Raw genomic sequence first — 25,641 nt, forward strand, 5'->3', positions numbered from 1 at the left:
GTAGCTAAAGGCTGCGCGGTCTTTTACCGACCTTAACCCCCCAGGAGAGTCATTCTGAGGCAATATCCCTGCCTGCGAGGAGGGTCACAACCCCTCTAACCTGCTGGGCGCCCTGAGTTTTTTATTTTTATTTTTTTTTCCTCTCACGTAATTCGCCCCCCCCCCCCACAGGCGGCGAGGAGTGGCGCAGGGACACCCCCAAAATGGCGGCCGCCTCCCGACCGAGGCTGAGGCGGGCGGGGGCTGCCGCGAGGCACGCCGGGAGTTGTAGTCCGCGGGGCGGGGCGGCAGGCGATTGGCTGCGGCGGGCCGGGGCGGCGGGCGGCTTCCGGGGCGGGGCTCATTCCTGTCACGGCGGCGGCGAGGAGCGGCGGCGAGGAGCGGAGCGGAGCGGCGATGCCCGAGGCCACCCGGCTGTGCGCCGGCAGCGGGGCGGAGGCGGGCTCCGACAGCCCCATGGAGAGCGAGGCGGCCACGGCCAACGGCCGGCGGCGGCGCAAGGTACCGGGGGTACCGGGGAGCGGCTCCGGGGGGGGTTCCGCGACCGTTGCGGCCGGGCCGGGCCGGGCCGAGCCTTCCCCGCCCCTCAGGGCTCCGCTGGCGGCCGCCTCAGGCCGGGCCCCGCCACCGCGCTGCGGTCCCGGGCCGGGCCCCGCGCTGCCCTGAGCCGGGCCGGCCACGTGCGTGGCGGCGTGGCCTCGGCCAGGCCCTCGGGAGGCCTCGCGGCCGCCCCGCAGCCCGGCCACAACGCCCCCGCCGCGACACCGGGGCTGGGCCCGGCCGGAGAGGTCCCCCCAGGGGGCTCCCGGCTCCTCCCGAGCCCCCCCCCCAGTCCCAGCGCCGCGTGTGCCGCCGTCGGGAAGCCGGCTCCCGGCGGCACATGCGCGGAGGGGGCGGGATTTGGGGTTTTTTCTCCTTTAGGGGGAGGGTTTGGGCGAGTTACGTGAGCCCCCGGTGGCCAGCTGGCTCTTGTGAGGCGTTTTTCCGTGCTGCCTTGGTGCCCCGTGGCTGGGCGAGGCGCGGGTTGGTGCTGACGGGCGTGTCGTTCCCCAGAAGGAGAAGAAAGAGAAGAAAGCCAAGCGGCGCGACAAGGCTCAGAAGAGGAAATCGCAGGCAGATGAGAGCGAGCAGTCAGAGGATGAGCTCGGTTCGCCCAAAGTCAAGAAAGCAAAGAGCAGAGAGAAGCAAAACGGTGATGCCGGAGGAGAGAGCCCGGAGAATGCCAGGTTGTCTTCCCTCCCCCTTAAGGCTGCCCGCAAAAAGCAGCCCAGTAATTCCAGCGAAACGTCAAGTGGGGACTGTGACAGCGACCAAGAGCAGGTAAAAGTAATAACTGAATAAAAGTAATAACTGGCTTACCAACAGTTAGCAGGTCAGCTTTCAACTCCCGTGTTAGAACAAGGTTAAATTTAGAACACGTTATTTCTCGTTTGTTTTTGTTTTTTTTTTTTTTCCCTTTCCTCCTTCCCTCTCAATCAATGAGAACTCTGCAGGAAATTTTCAAGCTGCTTGGCCTGCCGTTGCTGTCGGTTATTTGCAAAAGTTCTAAATTTTGAAAGCGTTGAGGTTCTAGATCAGCGCGCCATGGTTTCCTCCCTTCAACAGTCCGGTGCTGTTGTAGCTGTTGGCAGCTGGTGGTGAGCTGCAGCGAGAGGGTACTTTAATGGGATTCAGCATCACAGGATGTGACTGTTGTTTACTGTTTGTGTTTTTTTTCATGGTGATTGATGCTTCACAAAGCACCCAGCGTTACCATGGATAGGTTTGTCTTCAGCACACTTAACGTTTTAGTCAGTGTGCTGCTACAGTGTATATTGTGGTGATGCAGTAGGTGAATTTGATGATCGACCTCAATTTGTTGCTCTTTTGGGGATCAACTTGTGTACGTGTAAATTTCTGTGCTGTGTTAGGAAGTAGGAGGTTGGCTAGCAAGCTATATTACAACCTACTCTGCTTGGCTGTCAATAATTGCTTAAAATATAGTCTTAAAATGGAATTAAAAGCTATTGGAGTTCATTTATTTATTTTCCATTATTATAACATTATATTTGAAACTGCCTTAATTTAAATTAGAGACCACTTTCGTCTAACTGAAAGATGATAGCGAGCAAGTAAAACAAAGAAGGCTGTGATATAGTTACTGAAAAACTGACCTTCGTCTACGACACCAGTGTGCATGCCCATATCGTAAACTTTCTGATCGTCATCTGATCCTCACATGTAAAGTTATTTGATTTCTTGTTTACCCAACAGGAGATGACTGAAGAGCAGAAGGAGGGTGCTTTCTCCAATTTCCCTATTTCCAAAGTGACTGTTGAGCTTCTGCAAGGTAACTTGAAATAACAGATAAAAGCTCAAAAAACGTTGAGAAATATTTGGTTAAAAGTTATATCATTGCAAGTAAAAGAAAATCAGATATTTAGCATCTCTGACAAGAGTTGTATGATTTAATATGAGATTGAGAGGAGAATTGATTTTGACTAGCATTTTATTTGAAGGTAAGAGATCTTTTTATTTTTTTTTTTAGCTAGGAGGGGAGAGTTACATAAAGAAAATCATGGTGTTTAAAGACTTCTATTATAGGCTAGTCTCTGGTGGTGTGAAGCAGGGGAGAGTAAGAGAGGCAGTCTCAGGGTGCTTGTTAAAAATGGCTCTGTGGTTACATGAAGCAGTGGAGGAGATATAGTCCTGACTTACTGTAGAGTTGTGGGATATTCTGCTTGGGATGACCTCTGAAATGTACGTGAGAAGACTTTAAATGTGATTGTGCTAAGGAAGTCTGTTCGCATTGTCACAGCTCGAGGAGTGACGTACCTGTTCCCTGTGCAAGTGAAGACCTTCCACCCAGTGTTTTCTGGCAAAGATGTGATTGCTCAAGCACGAACTGGAACAGGGAAGACATTCTCTTTTGCTATTCCCTTAATTGAAAAGCTTCAGGCAGACTCGCAGGAAAAAAGAAGAGGCCGTGCACCGAAGGTAACTTAGAATGCTGGTTTTGCTGTTGTCTAATGTCCGAGTGATTCACGTTAGCCCCCTGGAAAAGTTGTTCACATTTGTGCAGGGATAAGCTAGCTCACATTCTTTGCAAGCTTTGAAAGCTTCTTTGAAAGTTATATTCACTGGGGCTTTGTCTGCATCCTGTGATGCCTCATGCCCTCCGACTGAGATTAAAGAGCACGGTAGCTCTATCCACTCAACAACTGCTTTTTCTGCTTACAGGGAGAAAAAACTAGAGGGGTTCAATGCATCTCTAGGTAGTCTTGGCCAGCCATCTTACCTGTTTCGTCCCACTGGTCACTGGATGATTGTTTTTTCTCCCAAGTTAGATCAAAATAACAACTCTCTTGATTGATAATAGCTGTCTGCTTAAGCATGTTTTTTTTTAAGCACATAAATAGCAGGAGATTTAAAAACTTTAAGTAGGACCACCGCCAGATGTTAAAAATCCTGCTCCAGAGAATGCAGATTTGATTATGAGCTGTCTGCTTTCTTCTCAGGAATGTTTATTTTACCAAAAATCTTACGATACCTTCCAAAACTAGAAAGGCCAATGCCTATTGTCATTTCACCGTGGAATTTTTTGTCAGCTTAATTCATCTTGTCACCCATCTCACAGGCTACCTAAAAGTTATTCCATAACTAATACTAGCTATTTTATCTGCATCTGGCCGTCGTGTTGGCTGTCTGACTGGGAACACTGACTTAAGATTCAGTGCAGTCTTGCAGAGAAGGGAAAACTTTTCATCAAAGGAGTTAGGAATATCAGAAGAGAACAGATTTCAGGCCTTTATCCAGCATAGTATGCTTCTTACTTTTTTATAGTGTGTGTCAATGATGAAAGATATAACAGGACAAGGATCTTAAAGGTCCTTCTGTCAAGCCTCTGTTGCTAGAAAGTATCAAAAAAAAAAAAAAAAAAAAAGCTAAAAAGCTTACCCAACTTCTTCAGTCTTGTACTCACACAATATATGCACATGCAGAAGATCTGTAGCTGATCTGATGTGTTCAAAAGCTGCAGTTTGGAAACTGCAGTGTGTTTCCTAATCTTTGTTTAGATAACTCTTATACGTTTTTTTTTTTTTTGTTGTTGTTGTTTTTTTAATGGTATAGTGGTTGGGCCTAAACTGTTGGCTAAAAGTCTAATGTGTTTTGGTAGAAGCTGTGTTGAGAGAACACCTGTTTGTCATCCTTCTGTCTAGGTACTGGTTCTTGCTCCAACAAGAGAGCTGGCAAACCAGGTTGCCAAAGATTTCAAGGACATAACGAGAAAGCTCACAGTAGCTTGTTTTTATGGAGGAACTCCATATAATGGACAGAGTAAGTGACACATTGCTAATAATTGAAATGTCAACTGACTGATGTGTTTAAGAAGTGCACTCGGGTCTTACCAAATGCAGCCTTTAGCTCAAGCTCTGGGGGGCAATCGTGGGTTATTCAGTGAGTGGCTCAAAATATCTCTTTATGATGGGGAATTACTATAGCTCTCAGTTAGCGTCTTAATGTTCCTTGTCTACTGATGTACATTTAACCAAAGTTACTGTGTCATGTTTATAAGGAGTCAATATATACACGTATATTATGTGTACAGGATGTCGTTAGGGATGTTTTTTTCTTTTTTTCCAACAGAACTTTGTGGAACAAATATATTCAATAATTCAGATAGTCAGAAGTGTGTTTTTTTTTTTTCTTAATCTGGTTAAATCAGTCAGATGACTTGGAAAGATCTAACTATTTTCCAAGCATGTTCAAACAAGCTCTTTGCTACGTAATTTAAGTCATGAGGAGAAGCAAGGGAGATGACGAATCTCTTTTTTCCGTCAGGGAGAGCAGCAGAACTTCTGTCTTACCAATTTTGTTATTTTCCCAGTTTTGTCCTCCTCTTCATCACTTGTTACGTTTGTTAGGAAAGTACACGAGTTGTTTAAGAAGCTGTTGATTCATTATTACTTGGCTACCGTGTCTCTCTAATGTATAGAATGCTTATTAGTCCACTGCTAACTCCTTTTCTGCTCTTTCCTTTTTATCAGTTGATCTCATTAGAAGTGGAATTGACATTTTGGTTGGGACACCTGGTCGAATCAAAGACCATCTTCAGAATGGCAAGTTGGACCTCAGCAAGGTGAAACATGTTGTCCTTGATGAAGTTGACCAGATGTTGGACATGGGATTTGCTGAGCAAGTGGAAGACATTTTGCGAGTTGCGTACAAGAAAGGTAATCTCGATAAACAAATAGTAGGACATGTAAGGAATCTTTTAGTCTGCTAAAACTGAAGAATATTTTTCTGAAAGTTGTAATGTGGCTTTATTTAGAAGGACTGAAAAGTGTATTCTAGGAAATGTACTGTACATGTATAGTGTCAGAAAGTGTTGTGAAACTGGGAATCACTCATAGGACCTTCACAGAGCTTAAAATCCAATACCTAGGAGCCTGTAGGTAACTTTCTTTGGCACCTCTCGAGAAGTTTTTCTTGGACTTTTTCCAGTTGAAAGGAATTAGAAGCTTTTTACCCTTTTTATCACTTGAAAGCAGGCTGTATTTTAGCTCTAAGTAACTTTTTCCTCTAATCTTGAAAAATACTTTTAGTTTCAAGAGTACTTTTCCCCGGTGTTGGTAATGCATGAATTGAAAAAAATAATTTTCCTTCTATGTCTTAGATAGTGAGATTTGACCTTTGCAAGATTTGTAATAAGCGTGTAATGAACTAGTATACGTCCATAAAATGAAAGATACTAAGGTTGTGATTTTTTTTTTTGTTTTAAGATTCTGAAGACAATCCCCAGACGCTACTGTTTTCTGCAACTTGCCCACATTGGGTGTATGATGTGGCTAAGAAATACATGAAGTCTAAATATGAGCAGATTGACCTAATCGGGAAAAGAACTCAGAAGGCTGCTACAACAGTAGAAGTGAGTAATCTGTCTAATGTCAGTGTTTTCAGGCCTCATCCCTTTCCCTTTTCAACACAAATGGTCATCTGTTAACATAAATGGTACCATCTAAAGTACTTTATCAGGGGTGATGTTGAAAGTTTGTTTTTAGAATGAATTTTTAGGCGAAGGACACATTACAGCTACTCAAACTGTTGCTAGGTTTAGAAACTCTCATATTCTCACGGTATCTTCTAACCTTATAGGCATCTAGAGCAGAGCGACAATCCAGTTATCAGTTATATTGATATTCAGAGAGAAATTCAGCGTGTCTGAATCTCTCTGAATTGTGAGCAAAAGGCATGCATCTGTGGATTGTCATTTTTTCAGAATCACAGAATCACCTAGGTTGGAAGAGAGCTCAAAGATCACCGAGTCCTACCTACTTTTTACTGTAATTATTTCACTTAACGTTAGACTGATCATGTTGTCCTTGTAAGTGCCATAGGGGTTTTGGATGTTCTGGGAATGTTTTGCCCATCAAGAAACTGTGTAACTCATTAGTATTTCTGTATTTTCAAATTTGATATGCTTAAAGAATCTTGTGGGTTTGGTGTAAGCTAAAAACTGGATTTTTTTTTTTTCCACAGCATTTGGCTATAGCGTGCCACTGGTCTCAGAGAGCTGCAGTTATTGGAGATGTCATTCAGGTCTACAGTGGCAGCCTCGGGAGGACCATTGTCTTTTGTGAGACCAAAAAGGATGCGAACGAACTGGCTCTGAATGCTTCAATCAAACAGGTATTTCATCATCTGTGTTAGGTAACACAGATAGATCAGCCCTGTATTGATATTAGACCTTCACTGAGTAAGTTTTGGAGAGACTTTGAAAGTGAATGATGCGGGCTTTTGCAGGTGGTCAGATTGTTTTGAAACTGCAAAACCTTAAACAAATGGTTGGAAGTTCTCAGCATTATAGTTTTCAGGACTCGGCTGCTCTAACAGACACTGGACTACAAAGGGTTCTTTTTTCTTAAGAAACAAAATGTCTTTTCAGTGATATTAAATGAAGCAGTTGTGAGCTGTTTTGTTTTTCTTTAGAGAGAACTGTCTCTCTTGGATTAAAACACGGAAGCAAATTTGGAGAGCTGCTAGGATGACAGGTCGTGGTACTGGAATAGCAGTTACTGAGCTAGGATGCTGATGTTAATTAGTGTAGTCAGGAGGCCCCAATTAGTGTTTAGAGCAGTAGTACACCAGAGGCTCTATCTGTGTCTCATTAAGGTATTTGTTAGCTGTTACGAAGAGTTTAAAGATGCATGCGCAGGAAGAATTCCATCTGCCGTGTCCTGTGAGTGAGCTGCAGTTTATTCCTGAGGTTTGTGGTGCAGCACACTAGAGCACGCTAGCACTGGTGGAATACAACCTGCTGATGGCGCGGTGCAATGTTGATACGTTGTGGCACTGGCACTGCATGCTCCTCTTTGGTGGTGGTATCACAGCAACTACTTCTGGATGTATTTTCACCAGGGAGATGGGTTAACTTATGTCTAAAAAAGCTGTAGAGTATTATATTCCTACGGAAAGCAGAACCTTTTTCATCTGCCACAGTTGTGTTCGGGAGTGTTTCTCCCGCACTCCTAGATGCCCTCACTAGCAGCTAAACCTGAGCATGGAGCCTTATCCTGCGTTATTGGTGGTGTTAGTGATATCAAAGCTTGCACAGGCAATGCAGAGCTCTGATCTTGGCAGGTAAGAGAGGAAATCATTAGATGTTTCTGGTTTTGCATATTGATATTCACTAACAGAATACATGCCTCTTCCATTTGTGGGGCAACATTAATCTAAAACTGTGAAGAAGTTTTTGAATTCTGTGGTGTCTGTAGGATTGTTTTAGTATTTTTGTTTTTTTTTTAATCACTTTGTTTACATGAGGAAAGTGTGGAAATCAACTGCAGAAAAGAGGTGAAAGGAAGTGGAAGGAAGAAAAAATGATTTCTGTACGTTTTAGTCTTTGCACTTGTTGCTGCTGTGATACAGAAGGAACTTTCAGAATGTTTAGATAAAAACACCCTACAGTTTATTTTCTTAAGTAGTACTTGTGTTTTAATCCTTTAATTTGTAGTGGGGGAAATTAATATTCTAAGAGGGATTAAAAAGCAACACAATTTTGGGAAAGATACCTAAACAAATACGTGAAGGCCTGAGAACATTATTGGAAATGGCTTGCTTTTAAACAGCTAAGCCTTGCACAGAGGATGTGGGTGGAAAGCTGGGGCATAGTTGTTTTCATAGGTCACAGTAGTTAGAGGTGGAGGTAAGATATGTTGCTGTTGTGTTTTCTTACCTTTGTTAGAGGTATTTGAGGTACATGAATTAGAAGCACTGAGAAAGTATTGTAAGACATCTAAACTGGCAGTGTAGTTCTTCTGTATCTTGCTATACAGTGTGTACTGTATACCAAGGTACTCTAACCAAAAGTGACCATGAAAGGGAGAACTGTTTTGAATTTTGGTACGGTCCTATAATAATACTGTTTTTTTTCTTCAGGATTGCCAGTCATTACATGGTGACATTCCTCAGAAGCAAAGGGAGATCACGCTGAAAGGTTTTAGAAACGGTGCCTTTAAGGTTCTGGTTGCAACCAATGTAGCTGCCCGGGGTTTAGATATCCCTGAGGTTGATCTGGTTGTACAAAGTTCACCACCAAAGGTAGGTTGGGTGTCTCATGACAATAGTCTTGATAGTATAATGATAATTGTCTTGTTTTCAGATAGTAAATGTTGTCAAGTGATGGTGTTCACTACAGAGTTTATGAGCATTGCATTTGAGGGTAGAGAATGTCCTGATACACAAAAGTAGTTTATTTGAGGATTTTTCAGTGTGCATCAGTCCCTAGAATATGTAAAGATGCTCCTTACGATGCTGCCTTTTAAGGCTGTCTGAAGCCACTCACTGCAAGGCTGTATATGGTAGTTGCAAGTCTGGAAGCAGTGAACAGTGGGAAAACTTTTTGTTTTGCAAGAATGATTAACGAAGTAGGGGCACATGTGAGAAGGAGACCCCAGCAGTCGGAACATTGGCCGAAGTTATGAGGGTTTACAAGAAACTCAGTAACTGTGCTCACAAGTTGATATGCAAGACAGGGAATTGAATTGTTAGAGGTGTACACACTTAATGTTTTCTCATGTTCTCTGTGGTAATGGCAAAACAAGACCTAATTGAGCTGTGCTCGTGATTCTGTCTTTCCAACCATGCTTTCTGGGGATTTATGGGAAAGCTTATTCTTCTGACTTAAGTGATATAATGGTTTTTAATTTAATTCTCATTTGTAATTACTGTGCATTGTTCAGGCTTATCAGTAATGACTTCTAATTTATATGAATGCAATGAGTTGATTAAATTGCAGTGATGAGATAAGTCATAAGGCTATTTATTTTGAAGGATGTGGAGTCCTACATCCATCGCTCTGGACGCACAGGACGAGCTGGCCGGACTGGGATCTGTATCTGTTTTTATCAACGAAAGGAAGAAAATCAGTTAAGATACGTGGAACAAAAAGCGGTAAACCACAGTTTTCTTCTGTTCATGAGCACCCAAATGTAATGTGTTAGGGCAGCACGTAAAATGCCCATATCACGTTTTGTTCATGTAGCTCAATGACAGAGTACACCATCTAAAGCATCCCATTGAGGTTCAGTTACCTTGCAGAGTTTGGGTACGTTGTAGGCTGCTGTGAAGCAGGCACTGCACTGCAGATTCTCATGCCCATGCTTTTTCAGCACATGCCATAAGACTGTACTCATGGAAATGAGAAGGGGAGGCTGGGGGGAATGCTAGCAGGTTTTCCATTTAGTGTTCACCCTGGTTTATGTGATCAATGATTTTCAGATGTGCAGCTTTGGTATCTGTTACTTCCCAGCACTATTCCATACAATAGTTTTCTCACTAAGCATTCAGTTAAGATGAGGTGGTTTAGTCACAAGCATGTAAAACTTATGTTGCCTTTAGAAAGGCAACATAACTCATACTTTAATTTTAGTCTGACTTACTTGGATTTATAATTCTGTTAAGAATTTGTAGGCCTTCATTTTTTGCTGTAAAATATCAAAATAGTCTATTCACTTCCGTTTAAGGCCAGTAGATCACTTAAAAACCATTTATGTACCAGGTCAGTTTAAGTTATTTTCCTGGAATGATAACCTTGTAATTTTTTACTAACAAAGTAGGGATTTGAAACCTTAAAAGCACAATAAAAAAAATAAGATTTAAATGGTTGTTTCATTGGAGTCCAACGCTGTTTCTTTAAAAACTGAATTATTTATAGTTTGCAACTTTAATCTGTATTTTGCTTTATGAATTTCAGGGCATTTCATTCAAGCGTGTTGGTGTTCCTTCTGCAACAGATATAATAAAAGCTTCCAGCAAGGATGCTATCAGGTGACTCAAGCCTTATTGTATCTTCTTATCTTTTTAGTTCATAAGGGCTGTTTTAGATTGTTCATTGCCATTTCGGAGCTCATCACTATTAAAGTCTTGGACTACTATTCTTATTTATGCTCCAAAGCTAAATCGCACCTCTGTGCGATTTTTTTTTTTTTGTTCTCCTTGACTAACAATTTTGTTTGGTTGGTTTTGTTTAGATGTCTGGATTCTGTTCCGCAAAGCGCTATTGATTATTTCAAAGAATCTGCTCAGTTGCTAATACAAGAAAAGGGACCAGTTAATGCTCTGGCTGCAGCTCTAGCACATATTTCAGGTGCTACTTCAATTGAACAGCGCTCCCTGCTGAACTCGGATGCTGTAAGTGCATATAGCTTAATGTTCGTCCTGAATTTGAAGAAAAAAAATGAAACCACCACAAAAATACCTGTATTTTGTAAAAATAATTGTCTCCTCATTCTCCATATGGGAACTAAGAATATAGGGGCTATAAGTATGCATGTTTGCCTGCAACGGGAGCCATTTGAAAATGTAGTTTATAGACTAAATCAGCAGGTTTCTCATGTCTGATAGATGAGCTAAAGCCTATTCCTCTGACTGAATGGAATATGCCCAATTTCTTATTCTTTAGGGATTTGTTACAATGATACTGCGCTGCTCTGAAGAAATAAACAACATGAGCTATGCTTGGCGGAAACTTCGAGAACAGCTTGGTGATGATGTTGATAGGAAGGTGAACAGAATGTGCTTCATCAAGGGAAGAATGGTAAGCTTTTTTTTTTTTAAATTTTATTTCTGCTACTGTAAGAAAGTTAGAGCAGAGCGGATAGTTGGGCTTTTCTTCCCCCATTCCAGACTCTGATAAAGACATGATCCTCTGACTCATGGGGCCTCAATCTTATTAGTGGTCAAGCCTTATTAGTGGTCACCTCAGCAGCTTTAGGGCTCTGCTCCCCTGATACCTCCTTAACATAAATGTGCATGTCCAGAGGGGTAGCAGTACAGGTAAAACATACAAACTGTGTTGCTGTGTAATAGAAGCATAAAAATCCATATGAAAGGAAGTGGACTGTGTGCATTTTGGAAGTACCAGAAGGGGGGAGAGATGTGAAAATAGCAGGTGTTGGTGGTATCTAGTTCAGCATATCATCAAAATCCTAGCACATCTATATGCCAGTACTGAGGATACCCACATGTGATAAACTAGAAAGCTTGAAACAAAGGGCAACCTACACTTCAGCAACAGTTCAAAGATTATTTAAAAAATAAAATAAAAATTTTAGCTGCTGTGTGTATTCTCTTTTACATTTGATCTTTGTGTAAAAGTTAACCTGCATGTCTTCACTTACAAATTTCATATATAGGTTTACAAGGTTTCCTGACAGGACACTTTAATTTTAAATTTGACCTTGAGGGGATGGTTCTTTATGCCAGTGAACTCTGACTGTTTCTGAGCTTTTCTGATGTATCCCTCACACTTAGTATTCAATGCTGTCTTAATTGGTGAGATTTCTTTTATTGCCATTGCTTCAGTCCCTCTGATCACAGCCTTGTTTTACGCTTGATGTGCGGAACAGTCTACGCATGGCTTTCCCTACCTGCGTTGTAGTTGTTGATAGTCAAGTTACTCCTACAGACAAATAATTGCTTTTTAGCATATGACTTAAGGATTGTACTTAACCTGTATGTACTTAAATCTGTATGTAGTTTATTGTACTTAACCTGTTTAACTTCAGGAGATTGTTAGTCTGAACCTAACTGTTCAATTTCCTGGATGTATACATTTCTTAGTATAGAAAAAAAAATCTGCTTTGAGAGAATTTACAAAATGTGTGATGCAGAAGCTAATAGACCACAGTTTGGAGTGGAGAGGGTGATAAGCTTGTTAAAGAACAAAATCCATGAAGTACTGGCTATGCAGAGAAAAAATATTGTATATCTGAGCAAAAAACATTAAGGAAGTACAAGTATTGGTGATTTGTGAAACACTGATGTAACTCTTCCAATGTTCAAAGATTTTGAAGCATCCTAAGTCAACATAATAACTTGGAAATGTAAAACTTCAGTTTAATACCTAGGTCTGTAGGTTCTGTTATACTTCTTTTTAGTTGCAATCAATTCAAAGGTTAGATTTGTATCCACTGAAATTATTTTCTCTTTGTAGGGTGTTTGCTTTGATATTCCTGTGGCAGACCAAAAGGAAATAGAGGTACGTACTTCACTGGAGTTTCTGCTAACAGCAGACTGTAGATGATGCTGGCTGTACTGGGTTAGGCTGAAAATGTTATCTAGCTTGTATCCTGCCTTTTCTAGTGGCCAGAAGGGCTGGCCATAAAGGAACAGAGGAACAGAACAAATAGACAGTGTCCTTTTCCTAAACTATTCCTGCCTGCAAAAATGTGTAGCTTGAAACATTTCTAGTGAAACAAATGGTGACATGAACAATCTACCCCTTCTTATTGCTGCTGAATTGCTCTCTGTAGGTAACGTGTTTCACGTAAAGATCCTTTTTTCCATTCCGCCCCCTGTTGCTTTTCACCCAGAATCTTCTCCCCAGAAAAGTGAATTTGAGATCAGGTTTTAGTCTGGCAGAGTTAGCATTCCCGTGCCAGAATTCCCTAGTCTGTGGAGATCCCTCTGCATCTCCATACCCTCGTACCCCAGCATTTGTTCCTAAACCAATTTTTAGTTCTGGATTAGAGGGGGGGATCATGGATGGGAGGGTGGGAACTGTTGGATCAGTAATAATTCTAGTGGTATCCCTAATAAGTGGGAGGTGGGGGAAGAGTTTACTGGTAAGGGCTGCTCTGTAAATCTCTAAAGTGGGTTTTGATTCTGTTTTATGGTATCTGAGGCGCAGTCAGGTAGCTGTAGCTTTTATGCTTAGTTTTGAAACTAGTACTGACAAACAAACCTGAATACCCTATATTTGCTAACAGACTTTTCCTTGTTGTTCAATTGAGCAAATATAATAATTAGGAAATGCACTGTATTTGCGTTTCTGGAATATAACTTGATACATGTGACTTTGTTGCACTAGGGAAAATGGGAAGACTCAAAACAGTGCCGTTTGTGTGTGGCGAATGAATTACCTGAGTTAGAAGAAACGCAGCGAGGAGGAGGAGGAGGAAACGGCAGAAGCTTCTCCGGCTCCAGGAGTGGGGGGCGGCGGGGCGGCTCTGGAAGAAACAGATTCAGAGGCAGAGGCCAGAAGCGGAGTTACGACAGAGCCTTCGATCGTTAACTTTGACAATCCCAAAGTGGGAAAACGGAACTGCAGTATTTTATAAGATGTTAAAATAGGCTGTTCCTGGGCGTTTGTACCACTTTGAGAAACATTCAGTTCTTTTCTTCAGTACTACTTTGGTCATAAGCAAGATCATGTTCATTTTGGGGGAAAAAGAAGAAAAAGCAGGTGTTGTTTCCTTTCTTTCGCATTTGCCATCCCAGCCGTGTGACACCTCAGCCCGTGTTCCGGAGGACGGCTGTCGCATCCAAACCTCTAGCCTGGCTCACCGTATAATGTATAGATCTTACCCGCTGGCCAAACCTGTACATTTCCAGAAAAAAAAAAAAAGACGTAAAAAATAAAATGTTATTTTACGAAGTGCTGGTGTCTGTCGGTTTTAGGGCAGAAAGGGGAGCGGCGTGAGGCGCGCTGTGCTCGCTGAGGCGCTGCCGGGCGTCCCGGCGGGCGGTGCGGGCGGAAGGGGCGGGCGGCGCCGGGCTGTGGGGCCGCATGGGCGGCGTGTGGGGCCGCGCTGCCCGCCTCGGCGTCCCCGCAGCCTCCCGGGCGGCGGCTCCGAGCTGCGGCCGGCAGCGGGGGCTGTGCTGGGCGGCCGCGGCCCGGCCGGGCCCGCTGCTGTTGGTGGCGGCGGCGGCGGCGCTGCCCCGGGTCTGGGCGCCTCCCTTCCTGCGCGCCGGGGCGGGGCGCGGCTCTTGGTGCTGCCCCGCTGGAGCCCGATCCGCTGCCGAGCTGTGCGGGGAGCGCCCCGCAGCCATGCCCGCCGCCGGTCCTGCCGCCAGCCCCGGGGAGCCGCAGGCGCCTGCGGCCGCCGAGCCGCTCCGCAGAGGCCGCAGGAGGAAGGCGAAGGTGGGAGAGGGAGGGAGGGAGGGAGCGGGGCTGCCCGCACGTGGCGCCCCGGGCGGCCATTTTGTGCCCCCCGCGCTGAGGGGGGCGCATGGAGAGCGCTGAGGGGACGCCTCGGGCGGCTGACGGCTGCTTTGTGTCCTCAGGGTGAGAGCGCCGAGAAGAAGCCGAAGCGCCGGGAGAAGCTGAAGCGCCGCGGCCAGGCTGAGGGCGACCAGGCGCAGCCTGAGGAGAGCGGGCTGGGCGATGGCGAGCTGCAGCCGCCCCTGCCCAAGAAGGCGAAGAAGCGGCTGAAAAGCAGCGGTGGGGCTGAGGAGAGCGGCACCGTGGGGCTGGGGAAGCCTTCCTCGGCCCTAAGTGATGGCGAGGCTGCCCAGAGCGTGGCCAACGACGAGGTGGATGGAGAGCACGACGGCGACTCCGAGGTAGCAACTGCCCGTAGAGCCCTTGTCTCGCCTAGTTGGTGTCCTGGTGGTAACGAGTTGGCTTAATAACGTGCTGGGCGCCATGTGGAGACGTGGTGTGTGAGGAGCATTTGGCTGCTGCCGTAGGTAGCATTAGGTGCTGCTCTCCTTAGGCTCAGAGCAGTAGCTTTGGGGAGCCTCTAGCACGATGCACCCGGCTGTGGTGGGTGAGTAAGGCACAGCAGCACGTGGCAGCTCTCTGCCTGTCCTGCCTTCCTCCTCGTGGCAAATGCTAAACTGTTTGGAGTGTCCGGCAGCGGAGGAGGCTGGCTAGCAGGAAGCAGCTGGCATATATTGGCTTGTCTTCCCATAGTAATTCATTCTGTGTCCGACAGCGCGAGGGTTTCTTCCTGATTGCACAAGCAGATCCCATCTGAGAAACGTGCACTGCTTTGTGCTCTGATGGCACTTTCTCTCTGGAAGGCTCTGCGAAGAAGTATTTGGCAGGGAGTCTGGAAAGGACGGTTACTTAATTCCTTCTCCTTGAGATCTCCTTGCCCAGATTTGGGGCATCTGGAGCCCCTGAGCCCTGTATACATGTGTGAGTGGGCACTACAGCTTGCCACCCTCTGTCTGAGTCCTTCCATGTGTAATTTTCTCTCTCATGTTTAAGTTGGAAATGTTAATCCAGGGTGCGTTTTGTACATGGGTATAATGATGTCACCTCTCTGATCTTTGAAGCAGAAAACTGAATAATGACTTTTAGCTACCTATCTAATGGCATGCAGAGTTAAGCTATTTGTGTAGCGTACCAAGGAGATTTGGTTTGCTCGGAAATTTCTGCTTAACATAGTAAATTCTGATACCAAATATATTTTGCTCACAAAAAGTTTCCTGATTATTATTTCAGTTGAGCCAGTCGAGACTGACAGCAAGTAGTTTCTGTTTTGTGACATGCTGAGCATAACTGTATGATGTGATGGGTCACAGATACACGGAAGGAGTGTTTGTTCCCATTCTTTTGCTATGGTGCAGGTGTATCTGAGTTAGGGATGAGATGACAGTATAGATGGGTTTGAACATATTGCAGGTTATAAGCAGGAAGATTTGGTAGCACAGAGTTCATGCTGATTTAAAAACATGATTTACTTGTATGAATTCCTTGTACCCTGTGACTGGTGCAGCCTGTGTCACCTTGCCTTCTGATACAGTGTGGCTGGATTTGAGTTGCCTGCTTTACAGCAATGACATTTTTGTTTCTGAAGTACCTGCATTTCAAGGCCTTTCTTTTCTTTTAATTAGAAAGGAGGTAGCTGGTACAACTGTGCAATAAAGCAAATACACAGCTTTTCTTGTGTGGATATGTGGGTTATGCTATTTGATCCTATTTCAGGATTAATAAGTTTTCTTTTATCCTTTCAGGAGCTGACAGAAGAAGCAAGAGAAGGTGCTTTCTCCAATTTTCCTCTCTCCAAAAACACTATCAACCTTCTCAAAGGTTAGTTAACGTGGCAAAATAAATTTCTGTAGGTGTTTCTTAGGATTGTGCTCTGATATCCTTAAGAGCAGAGATTGAAACCTAAATCGTCCTGCATTTATTATGCAGTAAGGATACGCGCCCCAGCAGTCACTGTAGGTTCAAAGAACCTGCTGTTAGTAGTCTGATAAAGTTTTTTTTGGTTCAATTTAAAGTGTACTTATTTCAGGGTAGAGTTGTTTTTTGACAGCGTGGTTATTACTGCATATACATTTTATAGACAGTATTTTTTTTCTTATTAGCATCATTTGATTTACTGTGTGTCTTCAATGCTCATATCTGTTCTCTGTAATATCACTTAAATAAGCGTAGTGTAGTTCTGTAAACAAGGGCTTTTTGGCTTCTGTGGAAAGATTGTCTCTGATTGTTCTCATACTTCTGGGCATTTTCATCTCTCCTTTAGATTAGCTTTCTTGTAAAAGTAAGAGCTGTAGAATTCTTACTTTTCTCTGGGAAGTTGTATAGTTCTTGTTCCCCAGACAAAGTTAATATTGTTGCCTTACATTTTCCTTGCTCAGAAGTGTCACTGGGGTGCATTGTTTCGCTTCCGTTCTGCAAAACGTCTCTGAATTTTCAGAATGTTTTCTTAAAACAAACACCTTCATCCCATCCCCTGCCGTCAAAGCCAAGCTAAAACAGAATCTTGGTCTGTATCCAAAAAGAAACATTAATACACACGTTTTTCCCTCTGTGTCTTGCACCAAATGTCACAAAGGCTGTATTTCATGTGACTACTCACCTTTGCATTTGGGGTGGAATACTTGATCTAAAGTAGGAGTGAAAACCAACAGGTGTGTGTGTATTTCTTCTGACTTGGTACCTCCCGTGGCGTGCAGGATTTGGCAGGATGTGACTCACGTACTCAGGCTAGTTCTGTGTGAAGGCTCCTAACTGTTAGTCCAGTTTGCAGCAGATTCAGCAGCATTTAACCAAATCTCTTTGGATTACCTTGCAGCGCGAGGTGTGACGTACCTGTTCCCTGTGCAAGCGAAGACTTTTCAGCCCATATATGACGGCAAAGACCTAATTGCTCAAGCTCGGACGGGAACTGGGAAAACCTTTTCTTTTGCTATTCCGCTGATAGAAAAACTTCAGAGCGTCACACAAGATGAGAGAAGAGGACGTTCACCAAAAGTAACTTACCACTTACGGGCTAATACCAAAATCTTTGAGTAGGGCAGATTTCAAAAGTGATTTTGTAAATGCTTTGTGGACTTGTTTTTCCTTTATTTGTGTTCCTAATACTGAACACTTTCCTCAGGCCAGGAGCTACAGTGTGGCTGAGGTTTTGTAGCATCTCGGTGATAAAACGTTTCATATTTGAGGTTCCTTATGATGTCCAGACTCCTGTCCTCAGGAATTTGGTGCGTGTCTTTGGGGTTCAGTCCTGCCTCTGTAGCAGTTGTGTCAGCTGGACTCTTCAGAACTCAGTGAGGTTTTCTTACTGTAAGTTTGGTGATGATAATTTTGTTTTTCCCCTGTGTCTGGAGATGCAACTGAATGGATTCAAGGGGTATTTGCGTTTTTACTTGAGCATGATATTGAATCTATAACCAGGTATCTGTAATCAGATACCCTATTCCCACATCAATAAGATGTGTGTATTTATCGTGTCTGAAAAGCTGTGACAGTCTACACATCCGTTGCCTATTTTATCCTTCTTTATTTTAAAGATGATGGTGACGTAAGATTTGAAATACTACTGTCCGAAAGAGTTCTAGGAATTAAATCATTTATCACTTTGTTCTTAAAAGGAAGCATGGGTGAAAGGAAAGATATTGGAGGAGGGCAGGTAGATGGAGAAGGAGGGTACATGGCTGGAGTACTTCATGCTGTGTATCATGTCAGATCTTACTATGCCAAATTGTCCAGTGACTGTTTTTGTCCTTTCACGTTGAACTGTGCCTTTGTTGCCTTCAGTAATTTTACTGAAGTGTCTGTTTTATCTGGTGTTAAGAAAAAAACATCACCATTCTACATCTTAGTTATCTTGTAATGCGACAAGTGTAGCATAAAAAGGGGATTACAAACTGGCAAGAATTGGAGAGCAACAGGCAAAAAATCAGAGCAGTTCTGCAGCGTGGCTTCCTTGTCTGACATGAAGTAAATCCTGTTCTTTTTGCATCCTTTCCCGAGCACAGCTACATTTTTGTCTTTTCTTTCTCTTTCCAGGTGTTGGTTCTTGTCCCAACAAGGGAACTGGCCATTCAGGTAGCCAGAGACTTCAAGAATCTCACAAAGAAACTGTCAGTGGCTTGTTTTTATGGAGGAACTCCATATAAAGCACAGTGTAAGTAAACACTAAAACTCATGGATGGGAGTTGTCTTCCTCCAAATGTATTTTGTGAGTAAAACTGGCTTTTTTCCCTGTCAGAGTTTCACTTCAGGCAGCCATGACATTGCTTTCAAAGGAATTATGCAGCCTGAGTTGAATTGTTTCCAATAAATCGTCATTAAAAAGAAAAGATTATAGGTCTGCAAGTGTCTGATCCTCCTGATTACTTCTTTATTGTGGGTTTGTGTATGCTGTAAGTGGACATACACTGGGACTGGATGACTGTCCAAGGACTGTATGTGTGGCTCTATAAATTTCCATAGTCAGAAGTAACTGAAAGTAATAAATAATTTAGCTAAAAAAAATCAAGCTTTTTTTTCTGTGATAAAGCTATGGAGGTTTCTAATGCCATCACATGGCAGTAATGCCACAGTGCTTCTATGCAGAGACAAAAGCTGCAGGAAAGTGCAGCTTTTTGGTTAGAAGGTTAGAAGTTTTGCTGTGTACTGGTTGTTTTTTTAGTGTTTTTTTTTTTTTCTTTTTTTTTTTTTTCCCTCTGTATTCTGACACAGTTGCTTTTGTCTCTTTTCTTGCAGTTGATCTCCTTAAAATTGGCATTGATATTCTAGTGGGAACTCCTGGGCGGATCAACGACCACATTCAGAATAGCAAGCTGGACCTTTCCAACGTGAAGCATGTTGTTTTAGATGAAGTCGATCACATGTTAGACATGGGCTTTGCCGAGCAAGTAGAAGAAATCTTAGGATTTGCTTATAAAAAAGGTAAATGCAGATATTAGGAAAAGAATAGGGGACGATGCAGAAAACACAGTTATACTATCCTCAAAACTGGTGGTGCAACCTGGGTTGAATCCTTTGTGTGATGCTAGTATAAAAGCATGGAGAAAAGGGTAGGATTCAGAGCAAGGTGTCAGATGGCTGATGGGCTGGAATTACATATTTGGGAGGAGAGAGGAGGAAAAAAAGGGGAAGGAGGGCGAAAGAGGAGAAGAAAAAAACACTATTTTTTTAGGTTTTACACAAAGCCCTAACGTTCCTCATTCTGAAGAAGATGGCTGGGTTTAGGATTAGTTGATCCTTGTACAAGTAATCTTCTAAAAAAGGAAATCTGTATAGGTTTTATAAGAGTTATAATTCATCCTTTAAAGCTTTTTGTCACAACTGGAAAGGGAATAGTACTTTTGCAATGTGTGTTTCTATCTGTCTGATCCTGTGGAGCTATGGAGGTAGGTTAAACTTTTTGAAGATCCCCTTCATTTGTTAAACTGTTCTTACGAGGAGTTGTCTATCTGGTTTTATATTTTTTCCCATGATTTGCAAAGTGTCCTTTTTAGCCCACTGTTCTCCCTTTGTATGTAGCCCTACTGTCCACAAATAATAAGTATTGGAACACTGGGCAAAGAGGGACTGAGCTTTTCAGGTAAGAGAGGGACTTCAGGCATGGTCTGAACTATTTTAGCTGAAGATCTGGATGAGTCTTGCATTTCTTTTAGGTCAGGTGAAGGATTCAGCGTAGTCAAGTTCAAATTACTGTAATCTTGCCTTCGGTTTCTAAAGGGCTTTAAAAATATTTTAATCACTTCTGAGTTTTATTGTAGTTGACTTACTGCACATGTACACTTCTCAATTTGAGAGAATTCAAGTTGATTTTTTAAAAGAATTGATTTTTTAAAATCAGACCTCAAGTTTGAGTCCGCTGTGATGTCTGAAATTGGTGGTCTTTTCCTGCCAGGTTCTGAGAACAACCCTCAGACGCTGCTGTTTTCTGCAACTTGTCCGCACTGGGTGTACGATGTTGCAAAGAAATACATGAAAGATGAATATGAACAGATCGACCTGATTGGCAAGAAGACCCAGAGGACTGCCACCACTGTGGAAGTGAGTGAGTCTGGTGCAGGGCGCTATGGTGCTGAGAGCATGTGGCCTGGGTGAGATGGGTTCTGCGGTGACTGTCCAAAGTGGAAAGTGGGGGTGTGGAATGACTTTTCCCTTGATTGACACGTGAGTTTTTAAAGCAAAGATTTCACTTAGGGCCTGTAGTTGGCAATTTAAATAATAAAGTACAAACATACTACAGTTGAATTAATTGTGTCTGCTTCTTTCCCAAACAGCACTTGGCTATACAGTGTCGTTCATCTCAGAGAGCAGAAGTTCTCGGGGATATCATTCAAGTCTACAGTGGGAGCCGTGGGCGAACTATCATCTTCTGTGAGACCAAAAAGGAGGCAAACGAGTTGGCTTTGAATTCTTCTCTCAAGCAGGTACTGGGGTCAACAGAAAGCAGCAGTTAAAGATACTCAGGGGTTGATCATCCTGGAAGGAGTATGAGGTTGGAACCATGTGGATGGAGCTGTTTCTGTGTGTGTTCTTAAGATGTCTGAAATCCATGTCTAAAAGTAGAGCTGTGCATTTAAAATACACTTGTGGCTGTTATTATGTGATTATTGCTGTGGCTTTAAGATCATGCAGGACCGGATCATTGGAAAATACGCAGCTAATGCTGAACAACCGGGAAATACTGTCTCTCTTCCCAGCAGTGGGAAGGCATGTTTTGCCCAGTGTTTGAAAAATGTCACATACAGAATATCTTCAGATGTTGCAGGCTACACTTCCTCATTAAATGACATCTTAACGGTTTGTGTCTCTGACAGGATGCCCAGTCATTGCATGGTGACATTCCACAGAAACAGAGGGAAGTTACCTTAAAGGGCTTCAGAAATGGTGTGTTTGAAGTTCTGATTGCAACCAATGTAGCTGCCCGTGGTTTGGATATTCCTGAAGTTGACCTGGTTATACAGTGCTCACCACCAAAAGTAAGTTATTAGGGGAAAAAGAAAGTGCCTGTTTGTTTGTTTGTTTGTTTTTTGTGGCAGAATAGTTAGGAGTTCCTTATTTTGCCATGTGTATGGTCTGATTCACCAATGAAGTGGATTTTTTTACATGCAGCCCTACAATTTCCTAGTTAAGCTTTTATATTTGAGCTCTGATTAAAGTAAAAGCTAGGCTTTTCTGTTACTCTGCTAAGTCTTACAGTAGCTTTTGACATTGTTTCAGTATTCCTGAATCCTTTCTGAACACTTTTAGGTGGAGTTTGTAACAATACTAAAATACTCTTGTAGCTTTTTTCTTTTGGAACTCCATTGGAGCTTTTTACTTTTAAAAATGTGTACTAATAGTATTTGTTAAACCCAAGGTATTACATCTCCGGTGGTTAGTGTGTAGATAAAAGTTTGGGTATAGAAATGTATCATTCCTTAGGCTTCTGAATTAAAATTTAGCTTGCACTTTTTGCTCGTACATTGTATAAATGTTGATGGTTTAAATTAGACAAGTTTTTTTCACATTAATATGAATTTTTGAAGGATGTTGATTCCTACATCCATCGTTCTGGACGCACGGGTCGAGCTGGCCGGACTGGGATCTGTATTTGTTTCTATCAGAGAAGAGAAGAAGACCTGCTGAAACAGGTTGAGCAGAAAGCGGTAAGTTCTGCTTTGGACTTCTTAATGAAATGATTCAGGTCCTAAGAAGACAGTGGTACTCTTGGACTTTGTAACCACGAGCTGCTGAGGGCTGCATGAGGTCAGCATGGGAGTGGGTAGGTCTGAAATGCTGGTATTTGTTAAGTGTTGGTAAATGATTTTGTATCAGCTTATTCTAACATCTCATGAGTTTTCCCATGCTGGCAGTACTCTGTTACTGGCAGGAGGCAGACTGTGACAGGAATACATGAATGAGACCATGCCTTTTGTTACAGTCTGCTTGTATATTGGTGGAAAGTAGCTCCAGATTAACCAAGGCAGTGACTTCCAATCTTTATTCTAGCTTGCTAGCTATTCTAGCTTTACTTTTTAAGTAAAGACTGTTGGGGCTATAAACAACAAATGAAAGAGGTCCTAGTAATGTGACTCAGGTAGGGTTGAACGTGTGGAGTGCTGAAAATACCTTTAACTGCAATTTGTTTTCTTGATTTCAGGGGATTACGTTTAAGCGGATAGGTGTTCCCTCTGCTACAGATATAATTAAAGCGTCAAGTAATGATGCCAAAAAGTAAGTTTCTCTGTCTGTTCTTAAAAGACATGTAGAGTTCATGCCAGCAGCAATGCTGTTAATGCGATTTTAAAGAACAGACATGTATGTGAGCATCTTTCCCTGTGTAGTAAAAGTCAGATGCTTGCATGTGGACACTGACTAGTTTTCTTAAGATGATATCAGTAAACCTGTGTGCCTGAATGTCAGCCTTTTCATAGAACATAATCTTCTGCTAAATCCTTGCTGAGATTGACCTGTGTTTAGAACATCAGTAATCTATCAAAGGCAGAACAAGAAATTACTGTCATGTGGGGAAACTGGTTTTGTCTGCTCAGATGGTATACAGTAGCAGTGCTTAAAGAGCAATACTTTGTAAAATGAAGAATTCCACTACAGTAGTGAGTGTACTGTAGCCCCATCCTGTGTTTTTCTGTCATTTTATTGCCAAGGGTTGTTGTGCTTTTTATTCCATGCAGCTCTGTTTACACTTGCTGCCCAGTTGGTGGAAATTGCATTGACAGATTTTTGTCATTAGCGAGATGATTGGCATGGTGTTGGGTTCACCGTGTACTTAAAAGCGGTGGGAAGTGCTGGTGTACCAAAAACAGCACTAGAGAAGTAACTGTTCTCTGTTTCCCAGCTTATTCTTATTCCTTCCTCCAGAACTAACCAATTTGATCAGCTTTCCCTGAGAGCAGAAAGTGCCTTGCTCCAGCCCAGCAGTGGTACTGTAGTGGTTTGTTCCTCTTGTGAACTAAACACAAGGGATCCTCGGATCTGCTAGCAACGCTTCCTGAACCTTTCCGTGCTGTTTTTATCAATGCTCTAGGTGTATAGAGGCCATTCCTCCTTTTGCAATAGACTACTTCAGGCAGTCGGCTCGAGAGCTCATAGCGGAAAAAGGAGCGGTTGATGCCCTGGCAGCAGCTCTGGCCCACATTTGTGGAGCATCTTCCATACAGCAGCGCTCCTTTCTCAACTCAACTGCGGTAAGCAGCATTATACCTGCAGTAATAAGAGTGGATAAACAAATTACTTGAGTCCAGTAGAGCTGTGGCATTTTCTCTTAAGGCTCTTTCAGTAGGGTTTCTTACAGCTGTTACCTCCTTCTGTTTTGTTTCTTGTTAACCGAACTCAGCTCTTACTTGCCCACTGCAGGAAATCTAGAAACTTGAGATCATTTAGTAAATTTTCATGTAATGAGACCTAAAAGAATTGCTCTAGAGATCTAAGTAACAGAAGACTTTGATACTATAAAAGAACTTAATGAAATTTCACAAGCCGATAGGTTGGTTCTTGCTGTTGTTGTTTTCCTTTCTCAGGGAGCATCTTGCATTTCTGCATATTTCAAGCAGGTCTAACATACAATTAATTACCTGATTTCAAAGAAATCCTGGCAGGTGAAAAATACAGTCCTCCTTTTTCCTGATGCATCTGGGGAGAACTTGGCACAGTTTATTGTGTAGTAATACAGTTTCGGAAATAGCATGTGACTGGACTGTACTTCTCGTATCATTTTTTTAATGCCCTTGGCAGCTGTAACTTTATTTATTGAATAAACATCTCTGTTTCTGGCTAAAATACAGAAATGCTATTGGCTTTTCATATCAATGGGCACTCCTAGGTAAAATGTATACCTTTAGCTTAAGAGGCTTTTTAGTTGCTTTACTTCTGGGAAGCTGGTCCCTTAGGATTCTTTCAGGTTCTTGCATAGTTCATTATGGTTAGTCCAACAAAACGTATTTGCAAATGTCTTTCTCTGTTTCTTCTGAAGGGCTATGTGACCATGGTGTTAAAGTGCTCAATAGAAATGCGTTCCATGAGTTACGCCTGGAGAGGACTAAAAGAACAGCTTGGTGAAGAGATAGATGACAAAATATCTGCAATGCGCTTCCTTAAGGGGAAGATGGTAAGATGGAACCCATCCTTTGGGAAGGAGGGATGGTGGTGTGGTCCATGTGTGTGTCGGTATATATGGCCAGATTCTACAGGCGTTGGGACAGGAGTTCTGAAGTACCAGTATAGAAGTGTTCATATCTCAGTTGCATGTGCTGCCTGTCTGGAGTTTTGTTGTCTTGGTTATGTTTCTGGAAAGCAAATGCCTATTTTTGGTTTTTAATTACTTTTTTCTCCTATAGGGGGTATGCTTTGATATCCCTGTTAACGAACTGAATCACATACAGGTATGTTGTTTTTGGAACCTTTGGGGGGATAAATGAAGTTAAGTGTTTGGTGATTGTCATACATGAGATTGAATATTGGGTGGTTTGGGGAGATCAGGTTTGTGATTTAACAAGGACATTGCACGGAGAGATTGCAATGAGAGAATACTCATTTCAGTGCTCATCCTATAAGCTGATTTTCATTGAACACAGTCATATGTTCTTGGCTGCTCTGGGTTTTGATCTCTCTGGTGTATTGGAGAGTTGCGGCACTTAAAAGAGTTTTCTGTGGACTTCAGTTCTTTTTGTCCGTTGGTTGCTCTGCATGGCGGTGATTTGGGAAGGAGATGATGTGGGAAGGCTGTAGTTGATGCCTGTCCTTTTGGGGCTCTGCCGAGCTGTTTTATCATGGCTCGGTCTCGCCGGGAGGTGCTGGTGCATTCGGTGCCATTGGGCTAACAGTGGCGGGCGTGACGTGGGGCTGCTGTGTTTGCAGGAGCGGTGGCAGGACACCCGGCGCTGGCAGCTGGCGGTGGCGAAGGAGCTGCCCGAGCTGGAGGAGCAGCCCCAGGAGGGGAGCCGGGGACCCTCCAGGTTCGGGGACGGCGGCTTCAGGCGCAACGGCAAGTTTAACGGCGGGAGCTGGGGACGGCGCTTCAACAAGTCCTCCGATTAACCTCTGCCACAGCTACGGGACTGAGCTGGTTTTTACCAAAAAAATTAAAAAAAGTTAAAAAAAAAATAATATAATACTACTAAACGGGGCGCTCCTGCGTGTGTTTCCTGAGGGCGGTCGGGGCGCCGCCTCCT

The 25,641-nt window shown here is 43.1% G+C and overlaps 2 protein-coding genes across 2 annotated transcripts; both read left to right on the forward strand.

The window, feature by feature from the left end:
* Positions 1-345: 345 nt before the first annotated feature.
* On the forward strand, positions 346-13,918 carry LOC311211594 (nucleolar RNA helicase 2-like). Its single transcript, XM_084290420.1, has 15 exons — positions 346-501; positions 1,054-1,320; positions 2,254-2,329; positions 2,798-2,976; positions 4,200-4,317; positions 5,028-5,213; positions 5,763-5,908; positions 6,520-6,669; positions 8,419-8,580; positions 9,313-9,432; positions 10,235-10,308; positions 10,512-10,671; positions 10,943-11,077; positions 12,476-12,520; positions 13,352-13,918. The coding sequence occupies exons 1-15, from the start codon at positions 397-399 to the stop codon at positions 13,553-13,555; spliced, it is 2,127 nt and encodes a 708-aa protein (XP_084146546.1). The 5' UTR covers positions 346-396; the 3' UTR covers positions 13,556-13,918.
* Positions 13,919-14,033: 115 nt separating this feature from the next.
* Positions 14,034-25,590, forward strand: LOC311211593 (nucleolar RNA helicase 2-like). Its single transcript, XM_084290419.1, has 15 exons — positions 14,034-14,404; positions 14,548-14,826; positions 16,228-16,303; positions 17,298-17,476; positions 18,515-18,632; positions 19,214-19,399; positions 20,370-20,515; positions 20,749-20,898; positions 21,289-21,450; positions 22,000-22,119; positions 22,614-22,687; positions 23,499-23,658; positions 24,444-24,578; positions 24,808-24,852; positions 25,328-25,590. Exons 1-15 carry the CDS (start codon positions 14,051-14,053, stop codon positions 25,505-25,507), a joined length of 2,364 nt encoding a protein of 787 aa, XP_084146545.1. The 5' UTR covers positions 14,034-14,050; the 3' UTR covers positions 25,508-25,590.
* The last annotated feature ends 51 nt before the right edge of the window (positions 25,591-25,641 follow it).

This window comes from Netta rufina, assembly GCF_964035555.1.
Source record: "Netta rufina genome assembly, chromosome: 7".
In the NCBI taxonomy this organism is placed as follows: Eukaryota; Metazoa; Chordata; class Aves; order Anseriformes; family Anatidae; genus Netta; species Netta rufina.

Excerpts from the sequence above, each read along its gene's own strand:
- LOC311211594 (XM_084290420.1), top strand. The coding sequence starts at position 397 with ATGCCCGAGGCCACCCGGCTGTGCGCCGGCAGCGGGGCGGAGGCGGGC. Across the intron at positions 5,909-6,519 it reads AGGCTGCTACAACAGTAGAA|CATTTGGCTATAGCGTGCCA; the intron begins GTGAGTAATCTG and ends TTTTTTCCACAG. Across the intron at positions 6,670-8,418 it reads TGAATGCTTCAATCAAACAG|GATTGCCAGTCATTACATGG; the intron begins GTATTTCATCAT and ends TTTTTTCTTCAG.
- LOC311211593 (XM_084290419.1), top strand. The coding sequence starts at position 14,051 with ATGGGCGGCGTGTGGGGCCGCGCTGCCCGCCTCGGCGTCCCCGCAGCC. Across the intron at positions 19,400-20,369 it reads AGGATTTGCTTATAAAAAAG|GTTCTGAGAACAACCCTCAG; the intron begins GTAAATGCAGAT and ends TTTTCCTGCCAG. Across the intron at positions 24,579-24,807 it reads GCTTCCTTAAGGGGAAGATG|GGGGTATGCTTTGATATCCC; the intron begins GTAAGATGGAAC and ends TTTCTCCTATAG.